The 25,601-nt window shown below is 45.7% G+C and overlaps 1 protein-coding gene across 5 annotated transcripts in view; it reads left to right on the top strand.

Moving 5' to 3' along the window:
- NAV2 (neuron navigator 2) overlaps positions 1-25,601 on the top strand; it is a 423,615-nt gene that overhangs the window by 282,404 nt on the left and 115,610 nt on the right. For all 5 annotated transcript variants that reach the window (XM_040255673.1, XM_040255672.1, XM_040255676.1 and 2 more), the window contains one exon: positions 11,961-12,083. In XM_040255673.1, coding sequence (XP_040111607.1) covers positions 11,961-12,083 — 123 coding nt within the window. The remainder of the gene's footprint in view (positions 1-11,960; positions 12,084-25,601) is intronic.

Raw genomic sequence — 25,601 nt, 5'->3', positions numbered from 1 at the left:
ATAGTAACTCTGGTTATTACCAAGGAACCAAAAGGGAAAGAGACTCTGGATGTCTGATTCCCACCGCCAGGAGCTCTAGTTATCTGGGAAAGGAACACACAATCCTGAATGCTGGCACAGATTCTACTGACTTAAGGCGACAAGTGAATTTGTATCATAGGGAAATTTAGAGGTTGGGAGTCATGTCAGAAATCATGGGAATGATAAGGTGTAGCAGCAGCCAGAAAATTGGCAAGCGTGTCCCAGTGCATAAGAAGTGCCTAGGAGGACAGACAGGTTCTCTTGACCAAGCAGAAGGCTGTTTCAGGGTAAGGGCATCTGGTTATGATGCCCCTGCTGAGCCTTCCACAGATGGCCCCGGTCCTCTGCATTTTCTCCTGTCCCTTCCCAGTCTGGGCTTCTACAGTTGGACTTAGGCCTGAAAGTCCACAACCAAGTAATAATATTTTAGAAGGGCTGTAAAGTTCTAAAAACTCTTATCAGGCATCGATCTGAGATGGAGAGGCCATTAGGAATCAGGAATCAGGTACACTTACCATGCACGCACTCCCATAATATAGAGGGCCAAGACTAGTTACTGTGAGGATTAGAAATTTAAGTTACTGTTACACTATAGTCACGTTTTGGTGAGTCTTGAGCTCTTAGGGAAACTGAGGTCAGTCTAGCTCACAGTTCCTCCATCCAGGGCTCCAGATTTAAGGCAGCATTTCCGAAAACTTGATCCCGACTACAGGAAAATTATTTAACAGAAAAAGAAAGGAAGTATGGAAGGAAGGAAGGGAGAGAAGGAGGGATGGAGGGAGGGAGAGAAATTTACTTATGTATCTGTTAAAAATACAGGTTTGGGGGAAGGGATGGATAGGGGAGACAGGACATGTTTAAGGCAATAAAACATTATCTTTATGAGACTGTGATGATGGATACATAGCATTATGCGTTTGTCAGAACCCTTAGAACACAGTGAACCCTAATGTAAACTAGGGACTTTAGTTAATAATATATTGATACAATTGATAATAATTAATGTTAGTTGTTAGTATCAAATAGTTATTAGTATCAAAAATAATGTGTCAGTATTAGTTCATCAGTTTTAATAAATGTACCACACTGATACAAGATGTTAGGGGAAACTGGTAGTAGTGGGGAAGGAGTTTAATGGAACTCTGTATTTTCCTCTGTGAAATTTCTCTGTAAAGCTCAAAATGCTCTTAAAATATAAGGTCTGTTTAAAAATGCGGGGTTTGGGCCCCACTAATGGCATTCTGCCTCTGTGAAGCTGGGGCCTTGAAGTCTGCATTTTTCTCAGGTTCCCCAGATGATTTGGGTATATTCTCAGGTTTGAGAATTCCTGGATATCAGTCAATCTCCTTTCACCATCTGTTTCATTCCAAGAAAGAGCTTAAAGGGGCTTTGTCTAGAGAGCTGTCTCCTGTGTGCTAGAATGTGTTTCATCTTTCAGTAGGTGGACAAAAAGCTTCCTGCTTGTGCTAGAAATACTTGCTGCAATCCCGCACTGACAGTTGAACCACAATAAAGAGAATTCAGGCCAGACCAAATTCCAGACATGGGGACTGTCAAATTTCCAAAGCATGCAGCCTTTCTTCAGGAGGCTGCCCTGCCAACGCCCATTTTAAACAAGCATAGTTACAGGTTGTAATGAAAAATGTCTGTGTGTATTCATTTCAGTGGGCTTCCCTAGTGGCTCAGTTGTAAAGAATCTGCCTGCCAGTGCAAGAGACATGGGTTTGATCCCTGGGTCAGAGAGATCCCTTGGAGAAGGAAATGGCAACCCACTCCAGTATTCTTGCCTGGGAAATCCCTTGAATAGAGGAGCCTGGTGGCTACAGTCCATGGGGTCGCAAAGAGTCAGACATGACTTAACAACTAAACAACAAAAATTTATTTCAATAGGAGTGATAAATAAGAGTTAATTGTTGTAATCCTGGGCTCTCTGTGTGATTGTGTATTTTATTAGTACAGTTACAGGTTCTTAAAAATATATGTATAGATCCTCAGGCATGTTAGACCAAAATGCTCTGGCAATCAACGCTAGATGGAATTTCGTTAAGCTTGTGAAAATCCACGTTGCATTTTGCAGAAGACACAAGAACTATAACAGCGTGTTTCATCACCACGCAGGAATTTTACCACTTGCTCGGCCTCTTCTCTGCTGGAAGTTTGGTGGGGGCAAAGCCCAAACCCACAGCAGTGGTAAACTCGAGCCCGTATGCTAAAATTCAAGGTGACTTGTGAGTTATAGCAATGTTATGTGCCACTGCTCTGTCTATCTACAGCAAAGACAAGCAAACACTTTGCTATTTGTAAACTATATATGTTGAAGGGACAGACCCAGCCAGGATCCACTTCTGCTCTAACTCTGCAGAGGGGCCACTAACATGGGGCCAGGTTGGGGTGGGTGTGAGTAGTGATCTGTGAACTAACTAGAACTGGATACTCATTTTGTACATATGTGGGGTTGACCTCCACGGCTTTCACTGGTTTCTCTAAGGAATCCACAGCTCAAGAAGATTTAGAAATTTCTGCTTTAGATAATGATCTCTAGACTATTTTTGGTTGTGTCAAAAAAGAGCTTGTTCCTCTGTTAGACGTTGTATTTGTTTTTTAAACATTTATGTGCTTTCTCACTGAAATACTGTGTATACTGTAATACCTGCCTACGCCCAGGATTTACAAGTGACATGATAAGAAGTAAATAAAACAGGAACATTTCGGTTTTCATCACTGTGGGCCATCTTATGCCCCCCACCAGGGAGACCACTGCCGGAGGTCGTTGCTTTCCATTCTTTCGTGCACATTAGAACCTCCTAGGGTACAGAGTCTGACTCAGGAGGACTAGGGTACCACAGTTTTAGTAAGTTGCCAAGTGATGCTGAAGCTGCTGGTTCAGTGGTGGGTAGAGGGTGAGGCAGGTGTTGGTGTTGGAGGCATGACCCCCGCAGCGTGCCTTCTTCTCTCTTCAAGCAGTTTCGCAGCACCTGTCTTTTGGAAATAAAGTCTATGACATCACTTTCCCCCAGTGACACTTAACGGGGCCCCCTGGGACTCTCTGACTCCTCCTTCCCTCAGGCCTGCCTTTTCCTGCTCTTACCTCTGTCCCCGAGGCCTGCCAGGATTGAGCTCTTGTCTGACTAGCTTAGCAACATCTTTGCAGCACTCCCCAGAGAGCTGTGCTCTGGAGACTAAGTAGCCAGTGTAGGCTTCAGACCTCCTGAGGCCGGCTCCCTTCTGTCACAGGCTTGCTTTCCTGCTGCCCCAGGGTCAGAGAATTGAGCCTGGACTTTTGGCTCACTTCACAGCCGGGACTGACTCGGTAAGATGGAGTGAGATGCAGATGAGCCGTGGAAGGAGCTGGCTGCCCCTGGCGCTGTGGATGCTCCAGGTCGGTGGCTGCTGGCCGTTGAAGGAACTTTCCTGCAGTGACAGTGACATCCATCTGCCATGTCCCTGTTCTGTGCTCTGAGCCAAGGTGGGTGCTCTAGGAGTGAGCGAAATAATGGCAGATTCTGCTAGAGAGGAAAACTGAAGTCTTGATATCCTCCTTAAAAGTGCAAGATACCAGCTTGGGGATTTCCTGGAGAAGCAGCCGTCCTAGAGCACAGTGGGAGGCGGTGCCCCATCCCTGTGCTGGGCAAACAGGTAGGAAAGAGGTCCTGTGGATCTGCACCTCTTCCTCTCCCCCTGCCGGCAGGGTTGTGGGAGGAGTTCCCCAAAAGACATGAACGCCATAGACATGTTTCTCGATTATTCATGTTGCCTATCTGGATTATTTATGCATCAAGTCTTGTTATTGCAGGGAAACCTAACCAAGAAAGACACTCGAACCTTAGACTTTCTCTCCAGAGGCTGCCGTGGGTTTTGTTTCATTGCATGTCAGTTTGGAATGATCCATGATAGGGCTTCCCTGGTGATTCAGATAGTAACGGATCTGCCTGCAGTGCCAGAGACCTGGGTTCGATACCTGGGTCAGGAAGATCCCCTGGAGAAGGGAATGGCAACCCACTCCAGTATTCTTGCCTGGAGAATTCCATGAACAGAGAAGCCTGGAGGGCTACAGTCTATGGGGTCGCAGAGTTAGATACAGCTGAGCAGCTAACACACACACACACACACAGACACACACACACACAGACACACACACACACACACACACACACACACACACACACACGATTGAGAAGCAGCACACACACACACACACACACACACACACACACACACACACACGATTGAGAAGCAGCAGCACCATGTTCTTTGATTAGGATTCACCTTTATTTGGTTTTTGTGTTAAAGCTGTGTAGTGGGTAAGATCTGAGAGTTGCTCTGTGATATGTTTCTTGTCATTGAAGGTGGAGGCAGCGGGGGGTGGCTTGGTAAATGAAATGTGTGATATTTGTCTCAGCATTTATGCCTAAAAACCGAGGGCAAAGTGGTTCCCATAGTAAAATTTTAAGTGCCTAAATTTTAGTGCTTCAGTCTTCTTATTTTGCTCAAGAGGAAAACTGAACTCTCATGAGTCTCCCAAAAAGAACACTGAAAAATTTAAAAATCTGTTTTTTTCCCCAAACCATATTTTTGCATTTCAAATGTGTCTTCTCCGCTTAAGCTAAACGTAGCAGATTGTTTTCTGTCACTAAGATCGACTTTCTTCAAAAGGATTCGGGCAGCTTTGTGAGACTCACTTGTTGGTTTGTCCTTCTATGACCCAGAGTGGAGTGTATTCATCGCACTTCTGAAAGGCTCTAAACTAAAGGGATCCTTTTACAGGTTTGTCTAGAAACTCAATTTACATCCTAATAAACTTCAAATATAAATGTCAGGCCTTTTGTCATGGAGTGAAGGGCACTGTGAAAGCATTTGTTGTTTGAGGACTTGGCTGCTGCCAAAACTCAAATGCAAGGACTTTTCAGCAGCCCACATCATTTTTTTTTTTTAACCTTATACAACAAAGTATGTGTTGATATATGTGTTCATATATTTATATTGATGTTGGCAGGGAATAGCTTTTATGTATGCAATTCTTTTATTCCGTTTTTCTTTGCTATGTTCACATTTAAACCAAAAGTGTGTCCAAAAAACACAGACATGCTGCCACGTCTTTGAAGAAAAGTAATCACTTAGGCTTGATTTTTTTTTTCCTGTTTGTATTGCTTTCATTTCTTGCATCTGAGCGTTTTTCATTTTTTTATGTTGTGCTCTAATAGGAATACACTGGACTCTGTCAATGTACAAATTGCTTTCCCTTCCCTTCTCTTATCTCCCCCAATTCTTGACAAAAAGTGATTTCCTTTGTGATTATTGAGAGCCCCTTTGTGTTCCTTATGCTCCATGTTGGGAACTTCAGGATCGAGGGGTCCTCTGTCCCCCCTTCTGAAGGTGACTCATGCCAGTTTCACTTGTCCGACCTTGGTGCCTCACTACGCACATTTCAAGGAGACGAGATCTGTCGACAACACTGGACTCAGAATCTAGCGTATTTGTTCTGACAGGTCCTATGAGATTCCAGAGCTTTTTCATAGCTCCTGTCAGTTACTCAGGATGCACCTATTCTGTTGATAAAGTTCCTTGTCCTAGGCATGTTGCTTCACAGGTCTCCTTTAGTTTGAGGGATGGTGAGGTCTACTCTGCAAGTCTGATCATTCCCTGAAGGTCTGGGGTGCCGCAGATGGGATCCAGACCAGTAGCATGTTCTGGAAAATCTACAGGAGGAAATATCAGTGAGACATTGCTCACCAAAAATCGAGTGTTGAATGATGGAGGTGTCGAAAAGTCAGTGTTCTCTTTCAGACGAAAGCCCGAACCTGTTATTCATGGGCTTACTACTGTCATAGCTTACCCAGCTTCCAGACAAAGGTCTCAGCCCCTCTTGGCTTCCAAGCCCTTCCTGACTGGGCCCCAGACCCCTTGCAGCCCAGCTCCTATCTTTGTTCCTGCTGTTCTGGCAACAGTGAACTACTTCCCATCCTCTTACCTTCCTCCCAGCGTTTGTACTTGTCATCTACATGCCTAGATGGATCCTCCTCCTTTGACTGGCAAACTCCTATGCACCCTTCAAAGGCCAACTTAGGTAGCATCCCTCTGTGACCTCCGTCCCCTGTGTGCACAGAGCCTGTTGTGCATCTGTCTGGACTGTACATCTGTCTACCACCGCTCTTCATGTGGTAGGAGAGCTGCCTGCTTACGTGTCTGAGAGCCTTGTCAGTTTTGAGCTTCATCAGGGCCGGGCAGGAGTGAGGTCTCTGTAATCCCAGCCTGGCATAGGGCCGGGTACACAATATTTGTGGAATTGGAAGGGGAGGAGGGACTGCAGGGTCGCTACTCAGTGACACAGGCCGTCACTGCTGCTTATAGTAACAGTTGTTGTTCAGTCACTAGGTCATGTCTGACTCTTTGCAACCCCATGAACTGCAGCACGCCAGGCTTCCCTGTCCTTCACCATCTCCTGGAGTTTGCTCAAACTCATGTCCATTGAGTCGCTGATGGCATCCAATCATCTCATCCTTTGTCGCCCCCTTTTCCCCCTGCCTTCCCTCTTTCCCAGCATCAGGGTCTTTTCCAGTGAGTTGGTTCTCTGCATCAGGTGGTCAAAGTTTCAGAGTTTTAGCTTCAGCATCAGTCCTTCCAATGAATATTCAGGGTTGATCTCCTAAAGGGCTCCTGAGGTAGCAGACCCTGGGCATTATGATGTCTCAGTCAACCCACCAGGGCCCTGTGAGATTAATGCATAGTTTTAACTATCCTGCAGATGAGGAAGCTGAGAAACTTGGAGAAATTACCCGCCCACAAAAGTGACAAAGCTGGGATTTGAACCCGTCTACCTGCACGGTGATCTTGACCTGTTTCATTGTCTTCATTTAAAAAATAGAGATAAAAGTAACACTTGATAAGACTCTTGAAGATGTCAGGATTTCTGTGAGGCACTTGGCACGGCATCCGGCCAGCTTCAGTAACCCTTAGTGCTTGCTGTCAGCGATGCACAGAAGGGCCCCTAGCTAGCATGAGGCGGGGAGACCGAAGCCCAGACTCAATGATGACGCAGCCATGCTCCTAGCTCTGACATTCTTGAGCCACCCCAGCCTTGAAAAGCAAGAAAAACACCCACAGACACCCTGGCTCTTTAACAGAGGCTCCTGCTCTCCACCCAGGGACCTCTGGGGAAGCAGCAGAAGGTGGAGGATAGTGTTGAAATTGTGCAGGTGCTTAGCCAGGACCCCAGCAAGCAAACATTAGGATGTTACCAGCACCTCATTAGGCTCCAGCACTAATGATTTGTTTCCCCAAGGAGAAGGAAAGTGCAGCCCTGATACTCAGGGATTTGGTCCCTAGATCAGCTGGTTCCCTTCCTTGTTACCTCAGGCAACTCGTTGCATCTCCACCCAACGCAAGCCTCTGATAAAGGTTGCAAGATGGGACCCAGCCATCCCACCCAGCCTCCTGAGCCTTCAGGACTACAAACCTTTCCACCCTTCTGCTCAAGGGCTAATACGACACACCAACGACTGCATCATCTCTAAATTATACTTCCTTAAACTGAACTGATGGATGTCTATATTAATATATTCAGTAGCCAATTCCTATGAAATTTGGGTTGAACTGAAGTATGTGTATTTTTCATTGAGACCAGAAGAGTTATTTAAAGATATATTCGGGCCTTTTTATACTGTATTTGGTGGAATAATAATTATAGAAATAAGAAATTTAAGTTCTTGAGTGTGCGGCTAGTTAAAGTGACAGCTCTGTACTATCTTGCAGTGAGAGGACATAAAGTTTATTTTGAATATTACTTTAAAAATTATGATTTAATACATTTTTACAAACCTAAGGAGGAAGAGGTAAATTCCCTCTTTTCCTTAACCACTTCTCCTGACTCCTCCCTCCCCGCCACCTCTCTCTCTCACACACACACATACATACATGCATAAAACGAATGGAACAGATTTGTAAGGAAACTGGATCATGTCACGCTGGTAGCATTCAACTCTGGCTTTCAGTCTTTGGTCCATTTGGGAAGGCAGAGGCTCCTCCACCACCACCCCATCTCTCTGCCTAAACAAGTTCAGAATTCCCAGTAGCAGTTGACAAGCTAAGTTAGCCTAGCCAGTCACACAGTCACATCTCTCCAAGGCCCCCCCACCTTCATCAGTGGTCAGTTTTTGACACCTTGTGCCTGGCAATACCGGGCTGGAGGCTGCAGCACATCTCAGCATCCCAGCTCTGGAAGCTCACCGACCTCTGCTCTTGGCCTTCACAGAAAGCCAGGGCTCTATATGTGTGGGCCTCCATCTACAGGCCCATTGCCCAACCGTGTGTGTTGTTTCGCCAGCAGTAAAAAAAAAAAAAATCCAGCAGGGAAATGCATGCTTTAATTAGTTTGTCCTTTGACAAGATCTCCCCAGTTGAAAAATTTTTGTTTATCTCTATGGCTGAGCGGGCTTTGCTAAAATCGAAATTAACTGCCTTGCTTAATGGTGCAGTAGATTGTGTTTTGAACAGCTTCCACTGAAGTCTCCTTGAAAGGACATTTGATCTAGAAAGCCTAGCCTCTGGCAGAGTTACTGCATTTTGCTGTAGGTCCTTTCTTTCCTCCTTATGCTAGTTGTAGGATGTGCATGGATCCTGGGTGACTGTATCTACTGGGTGAGTGGGTGGATGGATGGACAGATGGGTTGACTGACAGGTGCTCAGTTATGTCTGAACCTTTGTGGCACCATGGACTTTAGCCCATCAAGCTCTTCTGTCCATGGAATTTTCCAGGCAAGAAAACTGGAGTGGTTGCCACTTCCTCCTCCAGGGGATCTTCCTGACCCAGGGATCTTCCTGACCCAGGGATCGAACCCACAGCTCCTACATTTACCACTAGTGCTGCGTGGGAAGCCCCTGACTGGCAGGTAGACAGTTTAATTCCCATATGACTTAGATGTCAAATTTTCTGATGTTTAAGAGGAAGGAAAGCCTGTAATTGGTTTCCTCCCAAAACGTTTTTGCTAAACTTCACCCTATGACTCTGTCTTTGGATTTCATTCAACAAAAACAATACTTGTTAAGCGCTTAGTGTGTGTTAGGACGTGGAATATAGATTTGAACAAAATAAAATAGTCCCTTCTCAAAGAGCTTACTATTTAGTGTGAGAGCCAAGAATCAAAAAGTCATTACACAGGGTTTTCCTGGTGGCTCATTGGGAAAGAATCCGCCTGCCAGTGCAGGAGATACATGTTCAATCCCTGATCCTGGAAGATCTCACATTCTGTGGAGTAACTAAACCCATATACCACAGCTACTGAAGCCCTGTGCTCTGCAACAAGAGAAGCCACTGCAATGAGAAGCCCTCACACCGCAACTAGAGAAAAACCCTTGCAGTAGCAAAGACCCAGCACAGCCAAAAATAAATAAAAAAATTTAAAGTCATTACACAATCATTTAACTATAGCTATGATGGCTGGAATTTTTTGGTTTTTCTTTTCTCTTCTTTATTGAGGCCTAAGTCAAATACCATAAAATTCTTTTAATTTTTTTAATTTAAAAAATTTTTATTCTTGGCTGCACTGGGTCTTTGTTGCTGCACATGGTTTTCTCTAGTTATGGCGAGGGAGAATGGCTCTCTATTTGTGGTGTGCAGTGTTAGTCGCTCAGTCGTGCCCGACTCTTTGCGACCCCATGGACTCCAGCCCACCAGGCTCTTCTGTCCATGAGATTTGCCAGGCAAGGATACTGGAGTGGGTTGCCATTTCCTTCTCCAGAGGATCTTCCCAACCCAGGGATCGAACCCGGGTCTCCTGCACTGCAGGTGGATTCCTTACTGACTGAGCTACAAGGAAAGCCCTTTTCTTTGAGCCCCTTTTGTCGGGGGGCGGGGGTGCGGCAAGAATACTGGAGTGGGTTGCCATTCCCTTTTCCAGGAGATCTTCCCGACCCAGGGATCAAACTCGGGTCTCCCGCAGTGCAGGCAGACGCTTTACTGTCTGAGCCACGTGTGCAGGCTGCTTATTTACTGTGGTGGCTTTTTTTTGTCACAGAGCATGGGCTGTAGCGTGCAGGCTCAGTAGCTGCACCTCGGCATGGGAAATCTTCCCAGAGCACGGATCAAACCCGGTCCCCTGCACTGACAAGTGGATTCTTATCCACTAGACCACCACAAGTCCCTAAAATTCATCATTTTAAAGTGTACAATTCAACCACAAACAACTGGCTTGACCGACTTCAACAGATATTCCATTATGTTGGCTTTGTGATCATTAATGTCACAAATAGGGGGTGAAAGGGGCCACCAGAGAAGTCAGTTCAGATGTGATATCCTGGAAGCTGCCCTGAGGAAGAGTTTTCTTGACCCAAAGCAGAAGCTCCTCACCAAAGATGGCTCCTGTGAGGACTTTCATCTGTGACCCTACTGGTTCTGGAAAACTTCCACAGCATCCTATAAGTCCATTTTTCTAAGACTATATTCCAAGAAGTTCCTAAGCTAGACATAGAAGAATCTCAAGTGTTGAGAACCCTTAGGATCTATCCCATATATTCTAAAGCCAAGATATCAAAGGCAGTGAAACATTCCATGATGTACTAACAGCTCAGCTGACTGTTGCAGCAAAATAATCACTCATTCATTGGTCTTCTCAGCCCTGTTATTGGACTTGAAAAGTAAATCACTTGTATTTTCAGATGCGTTGCAAGTCTGATGGGGCCCATGGGGGAATTAAAGGGCTCTGAGTTTGATTTCTGGCTCTGCTCAAGTTTTGCTTTGCATTCTCCTCTGGAGATGGGGATGATGGCACAAGCAGTCTCCTCTGAGGGGTGTCTTGGAGTAACCAGGGTGGATGAAGTAAAGCTGCTTTGGACCTGAAGTACTGCCTCACATGTGCATGCATGCATGCTCAGCCTCTCGGTCATGTCCAGTTCTTTGTGACCCCATGGACTGTAGCCCACCAGGCTCCTCTGTCCGTGGGATTTCCCAGGCAAGAATACTGGAGTGGGTTGCCATTTCCTCCTCCAGGGGATCTTCCTGACTCAGGGATCAAACACATGTCTCCTTCATCTCCTGCAGGCAGATTCTTTACCACTGAACCACCTGGGGAGCCAAACTACTTGCTCCTGGTAGCTAATCTTTCAGGAGCTGATCTGATTGGTGGATAGTCAGCTAGCTATACAGAAAGTCTCAGAGGTCTTCCCTTCCCATGACAACACTGATTTCATAGGAAGATAGCTCTGTGGCATCAACCCGAAGTTTAGATAAGTAATGTTACTGTTATTCAGAGAGCTGAGACACCCCCCCAAGACATCAGTATCAAAGGTGAAATTTACCATTGCACATGCTTTAGGATGATCACTATTTTAATAACATCTTCTGTTTGTGTGATCCTGTACAAATTATAGAGCACTTTGATACTCCTTATCTCACTAATTCCCATGCCCATCTGGTGATGCAGGAAGACTGATATTCACAGAGTTTAGATGAAAAATCCAGGACTTGCCCATAATGACAAATCTGGCTCTTGTATCCTCCATCTTTTCTTACCATCCTTCTTAAATCTTGCCTACTTTTTCCCCTGTGCTGTTCTGTAATATTTTCCCCTATGATTTGCCAGTGACTTGTCAGTTCCCTTCATAGTACTTAGGTAAAACACCTGCTTGTATAATTGCTGACATTAAAAAGAATGTCATGAATGCATCTGACAGTTAATTTTTTCACTAGTTCCCTTCTGCTCCATAGATCCCTGTAAGTTTGGGTTAATTAATCTGAGTTTTATTTTTGCTAGCAAGCTGGTGATCCTTTGGGTTGAATTAGCTGAATTATGTCTAGGCTGGGATCAGTGACAGAACCTCCGGAAAGCTTTGCTTCCTTCTATCTGAGGGCACAGGATGGCCACGCGGGGCTTCTGGATATGAACGGCAAGATGGTCCATGACTTGTCCTTAACCAGATATTTGCATCATCCCTTTCTCCTTTCAAAGGTACATGACCGATGGTGGACTTGGCCTCTACACCCGCCGCCTGAACCGGCTCCCTGATGGGATGGCTGTGGTGCGAGAGACCCTGCAAAGAAACACCTCCCTGGGCCTCGGAGATGCTGACAGGTAAGCCTGCTCCACTTGGGGTGGCCCAGATGTGGAGGTGACTCCAGTGGGGCCTGAGAAATGAGGGCAGTTGTAGTGAGAGCCAATGCGTGCTGCTTTAACCCACCAGAGGCTGGGAGGCCTTAAAGCCAGGCCTGAGGTTAGGAGCTGGCCCAGCAGGTGGAAGAGGGCTCCTGACCGGCTCTTGCATCCTGCTTGTAGGTGGTGGATGATGGCTCTGAAAGCAAGAACCCAGGGAGTTCAGGCTGGGAAGGTTTTTATTGTTGCTTTACTGTTGCTACCGCATCTTTATCAGTTCAGCAGGCCCTGGGGATCCGCTCTGCTTCCTCCATCAGCCAGCTTTCTAGGTATTGCATCTTGGAAGGAACAGAGTCCCTGGTGGTGCACAGAAGGTCTGTGTGCAGAAGAGAGCTCCCCTGGCCATGGCTGAGCATGCTTCCCCATAACTCTCTGTTGCCTGGTGACAGGGGCAGGGCTTAGCCATGTAGTTTATAAACTGCATGCTGAATGGTTATCATGATTGGGCTTGACCAGTCTTTGTTGCTTCAGAGACAAAGAAGAGCTTCCAAAAGGTATAATAAAGAAGAATATTTGGCCTACAAGTTTCTAGTCTTTGACACAAGCCGATTCTGTGACTGTGAACTATCTGTTAAGGAAGGGGTTTGGGCTGTATGGTTTCCAAGATCCCTTCCAGCTCTGATGTGCTGTATTTCTGGCTTTCAGTAGCCTTTAATGATCTGATTGTTGAAGAATTTTTTCTGGCATACTTGACCTCTTGCCACATCTGGGTTGATGAGACAGAACGTGGAATTTCAATGTGAGCGGTTTGAAATCACTCTGTTCTTTTTGGAGGTGAAGTCTCCTGTGTCAGAAGGCCAAATATTTGTTGCACCAAACCAGCTTCTTGCATTTCTCTTAGCAGGACATAGTTTCTAACAGAGAGTGAGATGACTTCTGTAGCTCCCTGGCTTCAGAGAAATAGGGCAGCATTATTAAAGAGACAGACCCTGAAGTTTCCCCCGGAAATGGAATTTGCTGAAAAGGAATCTTCACCTTCTCTTGGGGAAGACTTGGAGGCTTGGGCTAGTGTGAAGAGTGCTGAATTAGCTGTCAGGAACTTGGCACCTGCCCAAGGCCTAGGCTCAGCTACCAACTCAACCATGTCCTTCTCAGAGTCTCCTCCACCTCCAAGGTAGTGATTTATACCAGAGAGGACTAAAGACTTAACACTACCATGCCAATTCAAGTCAGCTTTTCCCCTGTGATTTTATTTAAAGTATTGGTTTAAAAATTCTATAGAAAGATGAACCATTTGAGAACTACTCTAAGGCTAAAACTCTCTATAACCAAAGTCTTTAGAGTAAATATCAGCAAAAGAAAAACCAGTTGTTGTAACACCCCCATTGGACCATTCACAATTTGTTAAATTATTTTGTTTATTGGTATTCTTAGCATAAAGTGATGGCCTTACAAGGTACATTTCCCCTTGTAGCAAAAGCAGTGTCTGCACTAGGCAGTTTAATTTAATGCTTCAGTGCAGGGTTAATGGAATGATTATAGATCAGAGCTGAGCTTGCTTTTGCTTTTGGAGGTGGAAGGTTGGGTTTGGGCTGGAAAGACGGGTGGCATTTGTTTTGTTGTTCCAGCTCAGTCTCCACGGTTAACAAAACAGACAACAGTGTCTTCTGGTTTTCCCCAAACTGGAATTGCTCAGATGTGATCATTTAAGACTAAATGGATAATGAGCCAACTTTTAAAGAAAGAATTCAGGTGGCTTTAAAAAAAAAAGATTTAATATGCCCATAAATCTTCTATTTTATGTAAGTTTGGACCTGTAGGCAGTGAGATATTCTGTGTTACTCTTTTTTTTAACACTGCACTGTCATTTACTTATTATTTTTATTTATTTGTTTTTGGCTGTGCCGGGTCTCCGTTGCTGCACACAGGCTTTCTCTAGTTGCAGTGAGCAGGGACCACTCTGTAGCTGAGATGCGTGGGATTCTCCCTGTGGTGGCTTCTCTTGTTGCAGAGCACAAGGCTCTAGAACGTGTGGGCTTCAGTAGCTGTGGTGCACGGGCTTAGCTGCCCTGCAGCACATGGCATCTTCCTGGACCAGAGATCGAGTCTGTGTCCCCTGCACTGGCAGGCGGATTCTTAACCCCTGGACCACCAGGGAAGCTCCTATATTATTCTTGGATATGTTAAATTACTTTTTTTTTTCAAAGTTAGTGTAAACGGGCCATAATAATGCTTTAGCTTTGGCTCAGTTGAAATAGTAGTAGATTGGTTTCTTTCAAATTCTTCATGTAAGCATGCGTACTAAGTCGCTTCAGTAATGTCCAACTCCTTGTGACCCTATGGACTGTAGCCTGCCAGGCTCCTCTATCCATGGGATTCTCCAGGCAAGATAGTGGAGTGGGTTGCCATGCCTTCCTCCAGGAGATCTTCCAACCCAGGGATCTAACCCGAGTCTCTTAGGTCTCTTGCATTGGCAGATGGGTTCTTTACCATTAGCGCCACCTGGGAGGTCTGTTCTTGTAAATCTTCCCCAAACTATGTTCTAAATGCTGTTACTGCTGCTGCTAAGTCGCTTCAGTCATGTCTGACTCTGTGCAACCCCTTAGACGGCAGCCCACCAGACTCCCCTGTCCCTGGGATTCTCCAGGCAAGAATACTGGAGTGGGTTGTTCCACAAAGTGCAAGGCAAACATTATTGGTACAGAAATAATTTTAGATGGTAGATAGGGAAATACTTCTTTTTAACAATTACATTTTAATTAAAAAAAAAAAAAACACACCCTTGCAACTAGCATCTCAAACTCATGATTTTACACACATTTCTTAGGGTCAGGATAGTGTACACTTGGAACAATTTAGTGTAAAATATCAAGGAATAGTGTCACAGATGGTGTGCAGATATATTAAAAAATAAAAAGTACTATGCACATGGCTGCAGGCTAGGTAATTCTGTTCCTATCCCTGTAACTAGAAATATGTTGTTTAAGTAATTTAGACAAATGAAAAAAAAAATGCAAAGAACCTTTCCGGAAGTCTTCCCTTCTAACCTGAAAAAAGAGCTAAGATACTTCCATGAATTTTTTTTTTTTAATGAAAAGCCCAGTCCTTAAGGATTCACACACAAGCAGTCAATTACATGAGTTCTACAAAAGAAATAGGAAACGAACTGAGAGATGACTTCTGATGAGACTCCAGCAAAGGAATGGCAAGCCCACTGTGCCATCACGTACAAGCAGGACATCACTGACCTTGCCCTTCAGCCCAGAGGACTGCTCCCAGGGAGGCTGAAGGACACCCACCCACCCAGCCACCAGGCAGGCTGGGGCTGTTGGCGGCAGGATGTGGCTGGGGTATCTTCAGGGTTATTAAAAGTAACCAATAGGAATGTGTACCTTCGGAGCCTGGGAGACAGGGACCATGTCTGCTGGTGAGTCTCGTATGTCACCAGCCGGCTTCTGAGAAATAATAAATGACGATCGTAAATTCAGGATGCCAAGCCTGCCCTTGATCTCCTGTCGCTCTCTAGAATTGCCACCCGTGGGCCCTCGTTTTTACCTGATAGTCATCGGGGCGACTTTCAGCAAACTAGAGCCAGCCGGCTCTGAAGGAAGGATCAAAAGGGACAAACGGAGGTGGCTTATTACAAGCTCTTGGCCCCAGATGACAGACACGTAAAGAGAGCTGTGACATGGAGGCCTGTGGACTAGCAGGCTGGGAGGAGGAAGGGATACGACAAGGAGGGCCCAGGGGCTGAGCTCATAGTCACAGGGTTTGTGGAACTCCAGCCGGTTGCAGGCTCTGCTGTCTCCTGGGAACCCGTCGAAAGTTCTCGAACTTCAGCAGGTTGAGTGCCTTCAAAGATTAAAGCTCAGCTCTGGGAAGGTTTCCACTCTCAGGCCCCTTTCTCTGTCCCTTGAAAGCACGCCATGGCCCTTTCCCGCATGCATGGTGCTATAGTGTGCAGTGGGTTGAGGCAGTTAGATGCTCCCCCCAAGGTCATGTACCTGTCACTGACAGCACATGGAAGACAGAAGCCAGGCTCCTGTGCACGTGGATCCCGAGCAAGACTTTGCAGTTACTTGATAACTTTCTTCTCAACCTTAAAACACCAATTGCTCTTGTTAATTTGGTTTAGTCGCTAAGTCATGTCCGACTCTTGTGACCCCATGAACTGTAGCCTGCCAGGTTTCTCTGTCCATGGGATTTTCCAGGCAAGAATATTGGACTGGGGTGTCATTTTCTTCTCCTATGAATCTTCCTGACCCAGGAGTTGAACCCAGGTCTCTTGCATTGCAGGTGGATTCTTGACTGACTGAGCTATGATTCAGGTAGTAAGAAAAATAGAAAAAAAAAAAAAAACCAAACAAACCCTAATGCCACATGGTAAAACATCAGCCTGAGACTTGAACAAAAATGAAAATTTCCCTCTAACATCACCAAACATAAAGGAGAAACTGTTTTGTTTTGTTTTTTTCTTGTTAAGTTACAAGATTTTCTTTGCCCTCCAAATTCTGTACAGTTTATGTATGGAGATGCCTTTTCAGCTGGGCTTCAGTCATTGTACAACTTGACTACATTTGGGACCCGGGCCTCAGTGCTCAGACCCATCCCAGCTTCAGCTTGAACAGGGAGACCTGCAGTGTGAGGATGTAACTGTGCAACCTGGTATCTGACCAGCCTGCCGAGCCAGGCCCACCTCCCTTACTGGGAATGTTGCAGGATCTTCAAGCCCAGGACCCTGCTTGGCTTTGTGATTTGTGTGGGACAGCTTGACCTCCTGGCACCCAGCAGTGCATTCACAGATTCGGGCCCGACTTGGAGAGAGGAGCTGAATCCAGGACAGGGTTCCCCAACCAGCAGCTGGAATTGGTAGGCGCCCTCACCATGTGAGGTGAGCTATATCTTAGGCATCGCCCCTGCTGGGATATGCAGACTGGAGGGAGCACTGAGGGGAACTTCTCCCATTGTCTTCCCTGGGATAGGGAGAAAAACAGCCCTTCCAGAGACACCCATGACCTAATCCCAGCACTTGTGAATATTTTATGACTTGTGGCCAAGGGAATAAGTTTGCTTCGTGCATGCTCAGTCATGTCCAACTCCGTGCGACCCCATGGACTGTAGCCTGCCAGGCTTCTCTGCCCATAGGATTCTCCAGGCAAGAATATGAGAGTGAGTTGCCCATTGCTCCTCCAGGGAATCTTCCCAACCCAGAGATTGAACTCATGTGTCCTGCGTTGCAGGCGGATTCTTTACCACTGAGCCATGCGAGAAGCCCAGTAAGGTTGCTTATCAGCTGATGTTCAGATGGTTTATCCAGGTCGGCCCAGTGTAATCACAGGTCCTTAAAAGTGGAAGAGGCAGGAGAGGAGGGCAGACTGATGAGATCTGAGAGGTACACCATCCATCCTGTTTCACTTTGAAGATGAGGTAAGGGACCACAATCAAAGAACTCAGGTGGGGTAGCCTCTATACCCAGAGAAGGCAAAGGAACAGATGCTCCCTGAAGCCTCCAGAAATGACCTTAGCTCTGCTGACACTGTGAGTTCAGTCCTTGGGACTCAACTCAAATGAAGAACTGTAAGATAGTACATATTTATTATTTTAACCCCCCAAGTTTATTATAATTTGTTACAGCAACAAGGGATAACGAATACAAACTTTTATCAGGAAATAATAAAAACAGGTATACTTGCCATTTCCTGACAGAGTGCTATATGCCAGGAACCGTGTCCAGCACCTTACAAACATTTGGTCATTAATTTTTAACCTCGACCCTTTGAAAGGAGTTATTATCCTAGTTTCATAGACTTGAATCTGTGAGAGGGTTCATAAACTCACTGCAGGTTACATGCACACCTAACTGGCTGGTATCCAAGCTGGAACTGAAACCCAGGCCCAGCAGACCCCTCCACTGCCAAAGGCTCTAACCACCTATCGTCTGGCTAACTCTGCTCACTCAGGGAGCCCTCTGTGCATGGATTCCTCTTTAGCTCCAGCCCTTCTCTCGGTGCCATCTCATTGAATGAGGCCCTGCTCACTAAAAATGTAAGCAGTGCCCAGATGGCAGGAAAGGCAAACTCCATCCTTCAGGGACAATGGACAAGTTTGCATTAGGACAATGGACAACAGTTTGCATTAGAGGGAAGAGGAGATGTTTCTTACCTCCTCTCCCTGCATCCCAGACTTTGCAACCAGGGACACTGCGGTTGGGCTGACCCTCATCCTTTATCCTGTCATGATCTCAGGCCTCAAGGAGAAGGCCCTTTCATTATTTATTGGAGGGTAACTGCTTTACAATGTCGTGTTGGCTTCTGCCATCAATTCAGTTCAGTCACTCCGTTGTGTCCGACTCTTTGTGACCCCATGGACTGCAGCACACCAGACTTTCCTGTGCATCACCATGTCCTGGAGCTTACTCAAACTCATGTCCATCAAATCAGTGATGTCGTCCCCTTCTCCTCTCACCTTCAATCTTTCCCAGCATCAGGGTCTTTTCGAATGAGTCAGTTCTTTGCATCAGGTGGCCAAAGTATTGGAGCTTTAGCTTCAGCATCAGTCCTTCCAATGAATATTCAGCACTGATTTCCTTGAGGATTGACTGGTTTAACCTCCTTGCAGTCCAAGGCACTCTCAAGAGTCTTCTCCAACACAATTCAAAAGCATCCATTCTTTGGTGCTCAGCTTTCTTTATAGTCCAACTCTCACATCCATACATGACTACTGGAAAAACCATAGCTTTGACTAGATGGACCTTTGTTGGCAAAGTAATGTCTCTGCTTTTTAATATGCTGTCTAGGTTGCTCATAGCTTTTCTTCCAAGGAGCAAGCATCTTTTAATTTCATGGCTGTAGTCACCATCTGCAGTGATTTTGGAGCCCCCAAAAATAAAGTCTGCCACTGTTTCCACTGTTTCCCCAGCTGTTTGCCATGAAGTGATGGGACCAGATGTCAGGATCTTAGTTTTCTGAATGTTGAGTTTTAAGCCAACTTGTTCACTCTCCTCTTTCACTTTCATCAAGAGGCTCTTTAGTTCCTCTTCACTTTCTGCCATAAGGGTTGTGTTATCTGTATATCTGAGGTTATTGATATTTCTCCTGGCAGTCTTGATTTCAGCTTGTGCTTCATCCAGGCCAGCGTTTCTCATGATGTACTCTGCATATAAGTTAAATAAGCAGGGTGACAATATACAGCCTTGACATACTCTGTTTCTTATTTGCAACCAGTCTATTGTTCCATGTCCAGTTCTAACTGTTGCTTCTTGACCTGCATCCAGATTTATCAGGAGGCAGGTAAGATGTTTTAGTGTTTCCATCTCTCAAAGAATTTTCCACAGTTTGTTGTGATCCACACAAAGGCTTTGGCATAGTCAATAAACCAGATGTTTTTCTGGAACTCTCTTGCTTTTTCTATGATCCAGCAGATATTGGCAATTTGATCTCTGGTTCCTCTGCCTTTTCTAAATCCAACTTGAACATCTGGAAGTTCATGGTTCCAGTACTATTGAAGCCTGGCTTGGAGGATTTTGAGCATTATTTTACTAGCGTGTGAGATGAGTGCAGCTGTGTGGTAGTTTGAACATTCTTTGGCATTGCCTTTCTTTGGGATTGGAATGAAAACTGACCTTTTCCAGTCCTGTGGCCACTGCTGAGTTTTCCAAATTTGCTGGCATATTGAGTGCAGCACTTTCACAGCATCATCTTTTAGGATTTGAAATAGCTCAACTGGAATTTCATCACCTCCACTTGCTTTGTTCGTAGTGATGCTTTCTAAGGCCCACTTGACTTCGCATTCCAGGATGTCTGGCTCTAGGTGAGTGAACACACCATCATGGTTATCTGGGCCATGAACTATTTTGTATGGTTCTTTGGTGTATTCTTGCCACCTCTTCTTAATATCTTCTGCTTCTGTTAGGTCCATACCATTTCTGTCCTTTATCGAGCCCATCTTTGCGTGAAATGTTCCCTTGGCATCTCTAATTTTCTTGAGTCTCTAGTCTTTCTCATTCTTTTGTTTTCTTCTATTTCTTTGCATTGATCACTGAGGAAGGTTTTCTTATCTCTCTTTGCTATTCTTTGGAACTCTGCATTCAAATGGGTATATCTTTCCTTTTCTCCTTTGCCTTTAGCTTTTCTTCTTTTCTCAGTTATTTGTAAGGCCTGCTCAAACAACCATTTTGCCTTTTTGAATTTTTTTTTCTTGTGGATGGTCTTGATCCCTGCCTCCTGTACGGTGTCACAAACTGCTGTCCATAGTTCTTCAGGCACTCTCTCTATGAGATCCAATCCCTTGAATCTATTTCTCACTTCCACCGTATAATCATAAGGGATTTGATTTAGGTCATACCTGAATGGTCTAGTGGTTTTCCCTACTTTCTTCAATTTAAGTCTGAATTTGGCAATAGCGAGTTCATGATCTGAGCCGCAGTCAGTTCCCAGTCTTGTTTTTGCTGGCTGTATAGAGCTTCTCCATCTTTGGCTGCAAAGAATATAATCAGTCTAATTTCCGTATTGACCATCTGGTGATGTCCATGTGTAGAGTCTTCTCTTGTGTTGTTGGAAGAGAGTGTTTGCTATGACCAGTGCGTTCTCTTGAGTTTCTGTCATTAAACAAATCAGTTATAACTATGTGTGTGTGTATATATATATACATGTATCCTGCGCTTCTTCAACCTCCTGTGGACCCTTCCATCCACCACTGTATGTGGTCACAGAACCCCGGGCTGGCTCCCCGCGTTAAACAGCTTCCTACTAGCCGTCTATTTCACACACGCTGCTGTGTATATGTCAGTGCTTCTGTGTCAGCTCGTCCCACCCTCTCCTTCCCCTGCTGTGTCCACAAACCATTCTCTATGTCTGCGTCTCCATTTGAGAAGGCTTGCTCTTATACACGGAGAAGGCAATGGCACCCCACTCCAGTACTCTTGCCTGGCAAATCCCATGGACAGAGGAGCCTGGTGGGCTGCAGTCCATGGGGTCGCTAGGAGTCGGACACGACTGAGCGACTTCACCTTCACTTTTCACTTTCATGCATTGGAGAAGGAAATGGCAACCCACTCCAGTATTCTTGCCTGGAGGATCCCAGGGATGGGGGAGTCTGGTGGGCTGCCGCCTATGGGGTTGCACAGTTGGACACAACTGAAGCAACTTAGCAGCAGCAGTAGTAGCAACTCTTATACAATGCTGGACTAGTTTACCCCTTGGTCTCCATGCAGGTTTGGAGGAGGAATCCCTGTTTGTGGATTCTGACCTGCTGCCAACTTGTGCCATTTGTGAGTCCACAATTTCATGATTTCAGGCCAGGCTCATCCTTCCCTTGAGTGATCCCAGAAACCAGGGCCCCCAGAATCTACAGAGAATCTGCAGTCATTCGAAGAATTCTCCCTGCTCCTGACTTAACCACTGTAGTCCCTGAGGCATGGCTAGAGTTTGTCTACCCAGAGTTTGGGGGTCTGCAGGGGTGCATGGCTGGAGCCGTGGTTTAAGGAGATCTCCCCTAAAATGTTCCTTCCCTTCCCCTCGCTCTTTCCCCTGGGTCTTTTGTGTGCTGTCATTTCCTAATCTTCCCATCGTCACCGAGTAAGGCAAAGGGGCAGAGTTTCGCCTTCTTCTATCTAATCCCATGTCATGCCATCTCTGGCTATTTCCCCACATCCACGTGGTGGGAGTGAGAGACTAAAGACCTGCTCTGCCCCACTGCCCAGCGGGGCTCTCAAGCCCCGAGGAGGGTATGGCCATGCAGCATAAAATAATCCAAATTAGAAGTCAGTTGCTTGGTCACATGAGCCACATTTCAGGTGCTCCCGAGTCCCACATGGTTCAGGGCTACCCTGTTGGAGAACGCAGACACTCTTCAGTAGATAGACAGCATTTCATCTCTGCAGAGAGTTCTTTTGAGTAGTGCTACTGTAAACCAGCTCATTGCTATTTCTAGAGGCAGCTGTGGGGTTTGCTGTGGAGGGACCAGTGGGCTAGACAGTACCTCTGAGTTTCATGGTTTTGTCTCTAAAATGAGGACAGTATTCACATGCAGTGGTCCCCAACCTCCAGACCACGGACTAGTACCTCCTGTCAGATCAATGGCAGCATTATTTTAGAAATAAAATGCACAATAAATGTAATGCACTTAAAGCATCCCCTGTCACCCCCAGTCCATGGAAAAGTTGTCTTCCACGAAATCAGTCCCTGGTGCCAAATAAGCTGGGGACCACTGTGGTATGTGCATCACAAGACCATTGTAAGGAGGGCCTGGGGTGGAGGTGGGGAGAGTCCTTTGTAAAGTACCAGACAACGAAAAATGCACTGATTTTTCCTCAGTCCTGCAAGCCATTCTGGGCAATCTGGGCTCTACCCCTCTGCCATTCTGTTTCCTTTATATTTAACTAATTAAGAGTTAAGCCCTCTTCTTTTTATAACAGCTTAGAGTAATGATGTATAATGAAAGAACAATCGTAAAGTAAAATAATGAAGCATTAGGACAGGGCGAGGAAGTTTAAGTGAGAATATGACATGCAGAAAAGGGAGAAAATTGAGAATACAGATGTACATAAGGTCCTACATGGTTGCATATTTTCGTGGTAATTCACCATGGAGTTTCCCACCAGCCTGAGTGAAAATGAACTTTGCCTTGTTCCGCCACCACCTCTCCGGTCTTCATCTTGTCTTGCTCGGGACAGTCAGTTGATCTCTCTGTGTCCTTCTCGATTGCTCTGTCACCCCAGCCCTTCCCCTCTCTCCTCTCTCATTCTGCTGGCCTACTCCTTCTCACTGCTTTATAGCTGCCTATTGTATCCACTAGTGCACCCAGCATTTCCCTCCTCCTGCATTCCAGGGTTATACTCAATTTCGTGGAAGAAGAAGATGCCTCTAGCACAGTGCCCAGCATCGGTGATCTCCATTGTGTTTGCTTTCCATCCCTTTCCCCTTTCTCCTCCCTGTAGGTAGCAAAAGAACAGAAACTAGGAGAGAGTGAAAGTCATTTTAATCTAAAAGCTCTTAAAGGAGCCTTAGGGGCAAACCTGTATTTCTGTGGTAACAGGGTAATAATTACTGCACTGGCCTTTCCCAAGTACGTCTTTTCTGCTGGTCCCACTGACTTCCTTTTCAAGGGAGAGTGCCTGCTTGTGGAATGGGTGGGCAGAGGCCACGTGTGCTGAACAGGAGGCTAGTGCTGACAGGAAGCAAGCCATCTGTACCTTAAGCTACAAAGGAATTCTCCCAGGGGGTTGTAAAAAGAGAAGAGAAAGAATTCGCCCAGTGTCTGTGGGGTGTCATTTCTCATGTATGCAGTGTTTTCACTTAAAAAAAAAAATAAGCTGTATAGTGGCCCCACAAGAACCTTTCACTCCCTAATGTTGCTCAACTTGATAGCTTTGTTCCAGGTTGTACCATAGGAGAAGCACAGTGGAGTGTGTGTGTGGTGGGGGATGGAAAGGACAATTGCTCCTCCAAAGTACTTTTTCCAAAAGTGGTTCCTTTTCAGTAGTTGCTTAAAGGTAATTTGGAGACTTGATCGTTCTTCTATCTATGGATGAGATGCTATCTAGCAATATGAAAGGAAGAGAGGTCAAAGAAAAAAGTCCAAATGGAGCACCTTTTTCTCTGCTTCCTCCCCCAGCAACCTGAAGCATAGGCCCCCCGCCCCAGGTCAGAATCTGACTACATCTGTGCTCTGGAACAGAAAACAGTATGTTTCCATCTGAGTACCTAGACAAGTCTTTACATCAGTCAGTACAGGCTAGGTTGTGCCGTGTACCAAGCAACTCCCCCAAACCTACCATCAGTATCTGGCCATTGCATGTCAGTGGGAGACTGTAATGTACATCATTCTCACCCTAGGACCCAGAGTGCCAAAGAGATGACTGTTTAGAGGACTGACAATCCCCATGGCAAAGAGAAGACATGCTGGCTCTTAAAAGCTCCTACCTGGGAATGGCCTCTGTAACTTACACTCATTTGTCTTTGGCCAAAGGAAGTCACAGGGCTACACTTAAATTCAGAGATCAGGAGAAGTACATTTTTGCTGGGAGAATAGAAAATACATGGAGAACTGCTTAGTGACCATCACTGTTTTATTACATGTAAGTGGCAGTCTGAGCCTAATGCCACCCCACCCCACCATTACGTAACCAACTCTGAATCATGCAGTTCTTCACATATTTACTACATACCTATCAGATGCTGGGCACCATGCTGCCTAGTCTGGTTGAAGGCCTTGACTGTCAGCGATAGGAGAGCGTGAGCACATAGATGAGGAACACGTTGACTGAATTGGCTGATGAACATTAAGCAATGCTATGGGTCAGTTGTATTTCAGCAAAGTATTTGGACTGTGTCTTGATAATGACAGTTTATAGAAAATGCTGATGGTTGTTTAATATTGATGGAGCATCTCCCATGCACTAGGCCCTGGGGATCCAAAGGGAAGTCAGACCATCATCTCTGCTTCCTGCCCTCAAGAAGCTTGCAATCAAATTGAGACGAGCAGAGCCTCAATAAACCACATGGTCACGAAGAGTCAGACATGACTGAGCGACTGAACTGAACTCAGTGCCAAAGAGATTTATGGGACCTGCAAGGACTGGGGTACTTCCCTGGTGGCTCAGACGGTAAAGTGTCTGTCTACAATGCGGGAGACCTGGGTTCAATCCCTGGGTCGGGAAGATCCACTGGAGAAGGAAATGGCAATCCACTCCAGTACTATTGCCTGGAAAATCCCATGAACAGGGGAGCCTGGTAGGCTATAGTCCATGGGGTCGCAAAGAGTCGGACACGACTGAGCAACTTCACTTCATGATGGGAACTTGTTGTTACTGTAATAAGCTACAAGAAGTTTCTTTTCCTGTCAGTGATGATTTGAGAGATCCTTTAGAAATACTACCCAAGTGTCAAAATAGGTCTGCTTATTTTATTGTCTGTTTGGGATTTTCCTTTTGTTTCCTTTAATATCTTTGTCCTGTTTGAAGAGCAGCCTAGCTGTGATTTGTTACTGAAATATAAGAGCTGATGAAATAAGCCTGGTGTAGAAGGAGTCCTGACACCAGCTGTAGAAAGTGTTCTGGTTAAGTGTAGCCTTTAGGCTGGTCAATAGGGGACACTGTGCCAGCCCAGAGTGTCTGTTCAAGGTTACCTGGCATTCTAATGTATTTTCCCAGCACTGCCTCTTTGAAGAGAAGCTTACTGTCCAAGGTGGCATGAGAGGGTCCCCACTGCAGCCCTCTCATCTGCCGGTGAGGAAATCAAGGCTGGGGGAGATTGTTAGAGGTCCAGTGACCACTCTGTCCTCCAGGCTCTGGGGAGCAAAGCTGCCTCGGTGAGAGTTTGGAGAGCATGAACAAGTACGTGATGAAAGCGCACGTTATCTCTTAGGCAAAGATGAATGTAGTCCATGCAGGAAGGGATGGAGTGCACTAGGAATCAAGAGTACTTGTCCTGGATCTCTTCTGCCATCACTGGGCATCTTGAGTAAGATGCTTCCCATCCCTGCATCCCTGTTCCTTATCCA

The sequence above is a fragment of the Oryx dammah genome, unplaced genomic scaffold (assembly GCF_014754425.2).
Source record: "Oryx dammah isolate SB20612 unplaced genomic scaffold, SCBI_Odam_1.1 HiC_scaffold_15, whole genome shotgun sequence".
Classification (NCBI taxonomy): domain Eukaryota; kingdom Metazoa; phylum Chordata; class Mammalia; order Artiodactyla; family Bovidae; genus Oryx; species Oryx dammah.
This window is presented reverse-complemented; position numbering and strand designations above follow the sequence as displayed.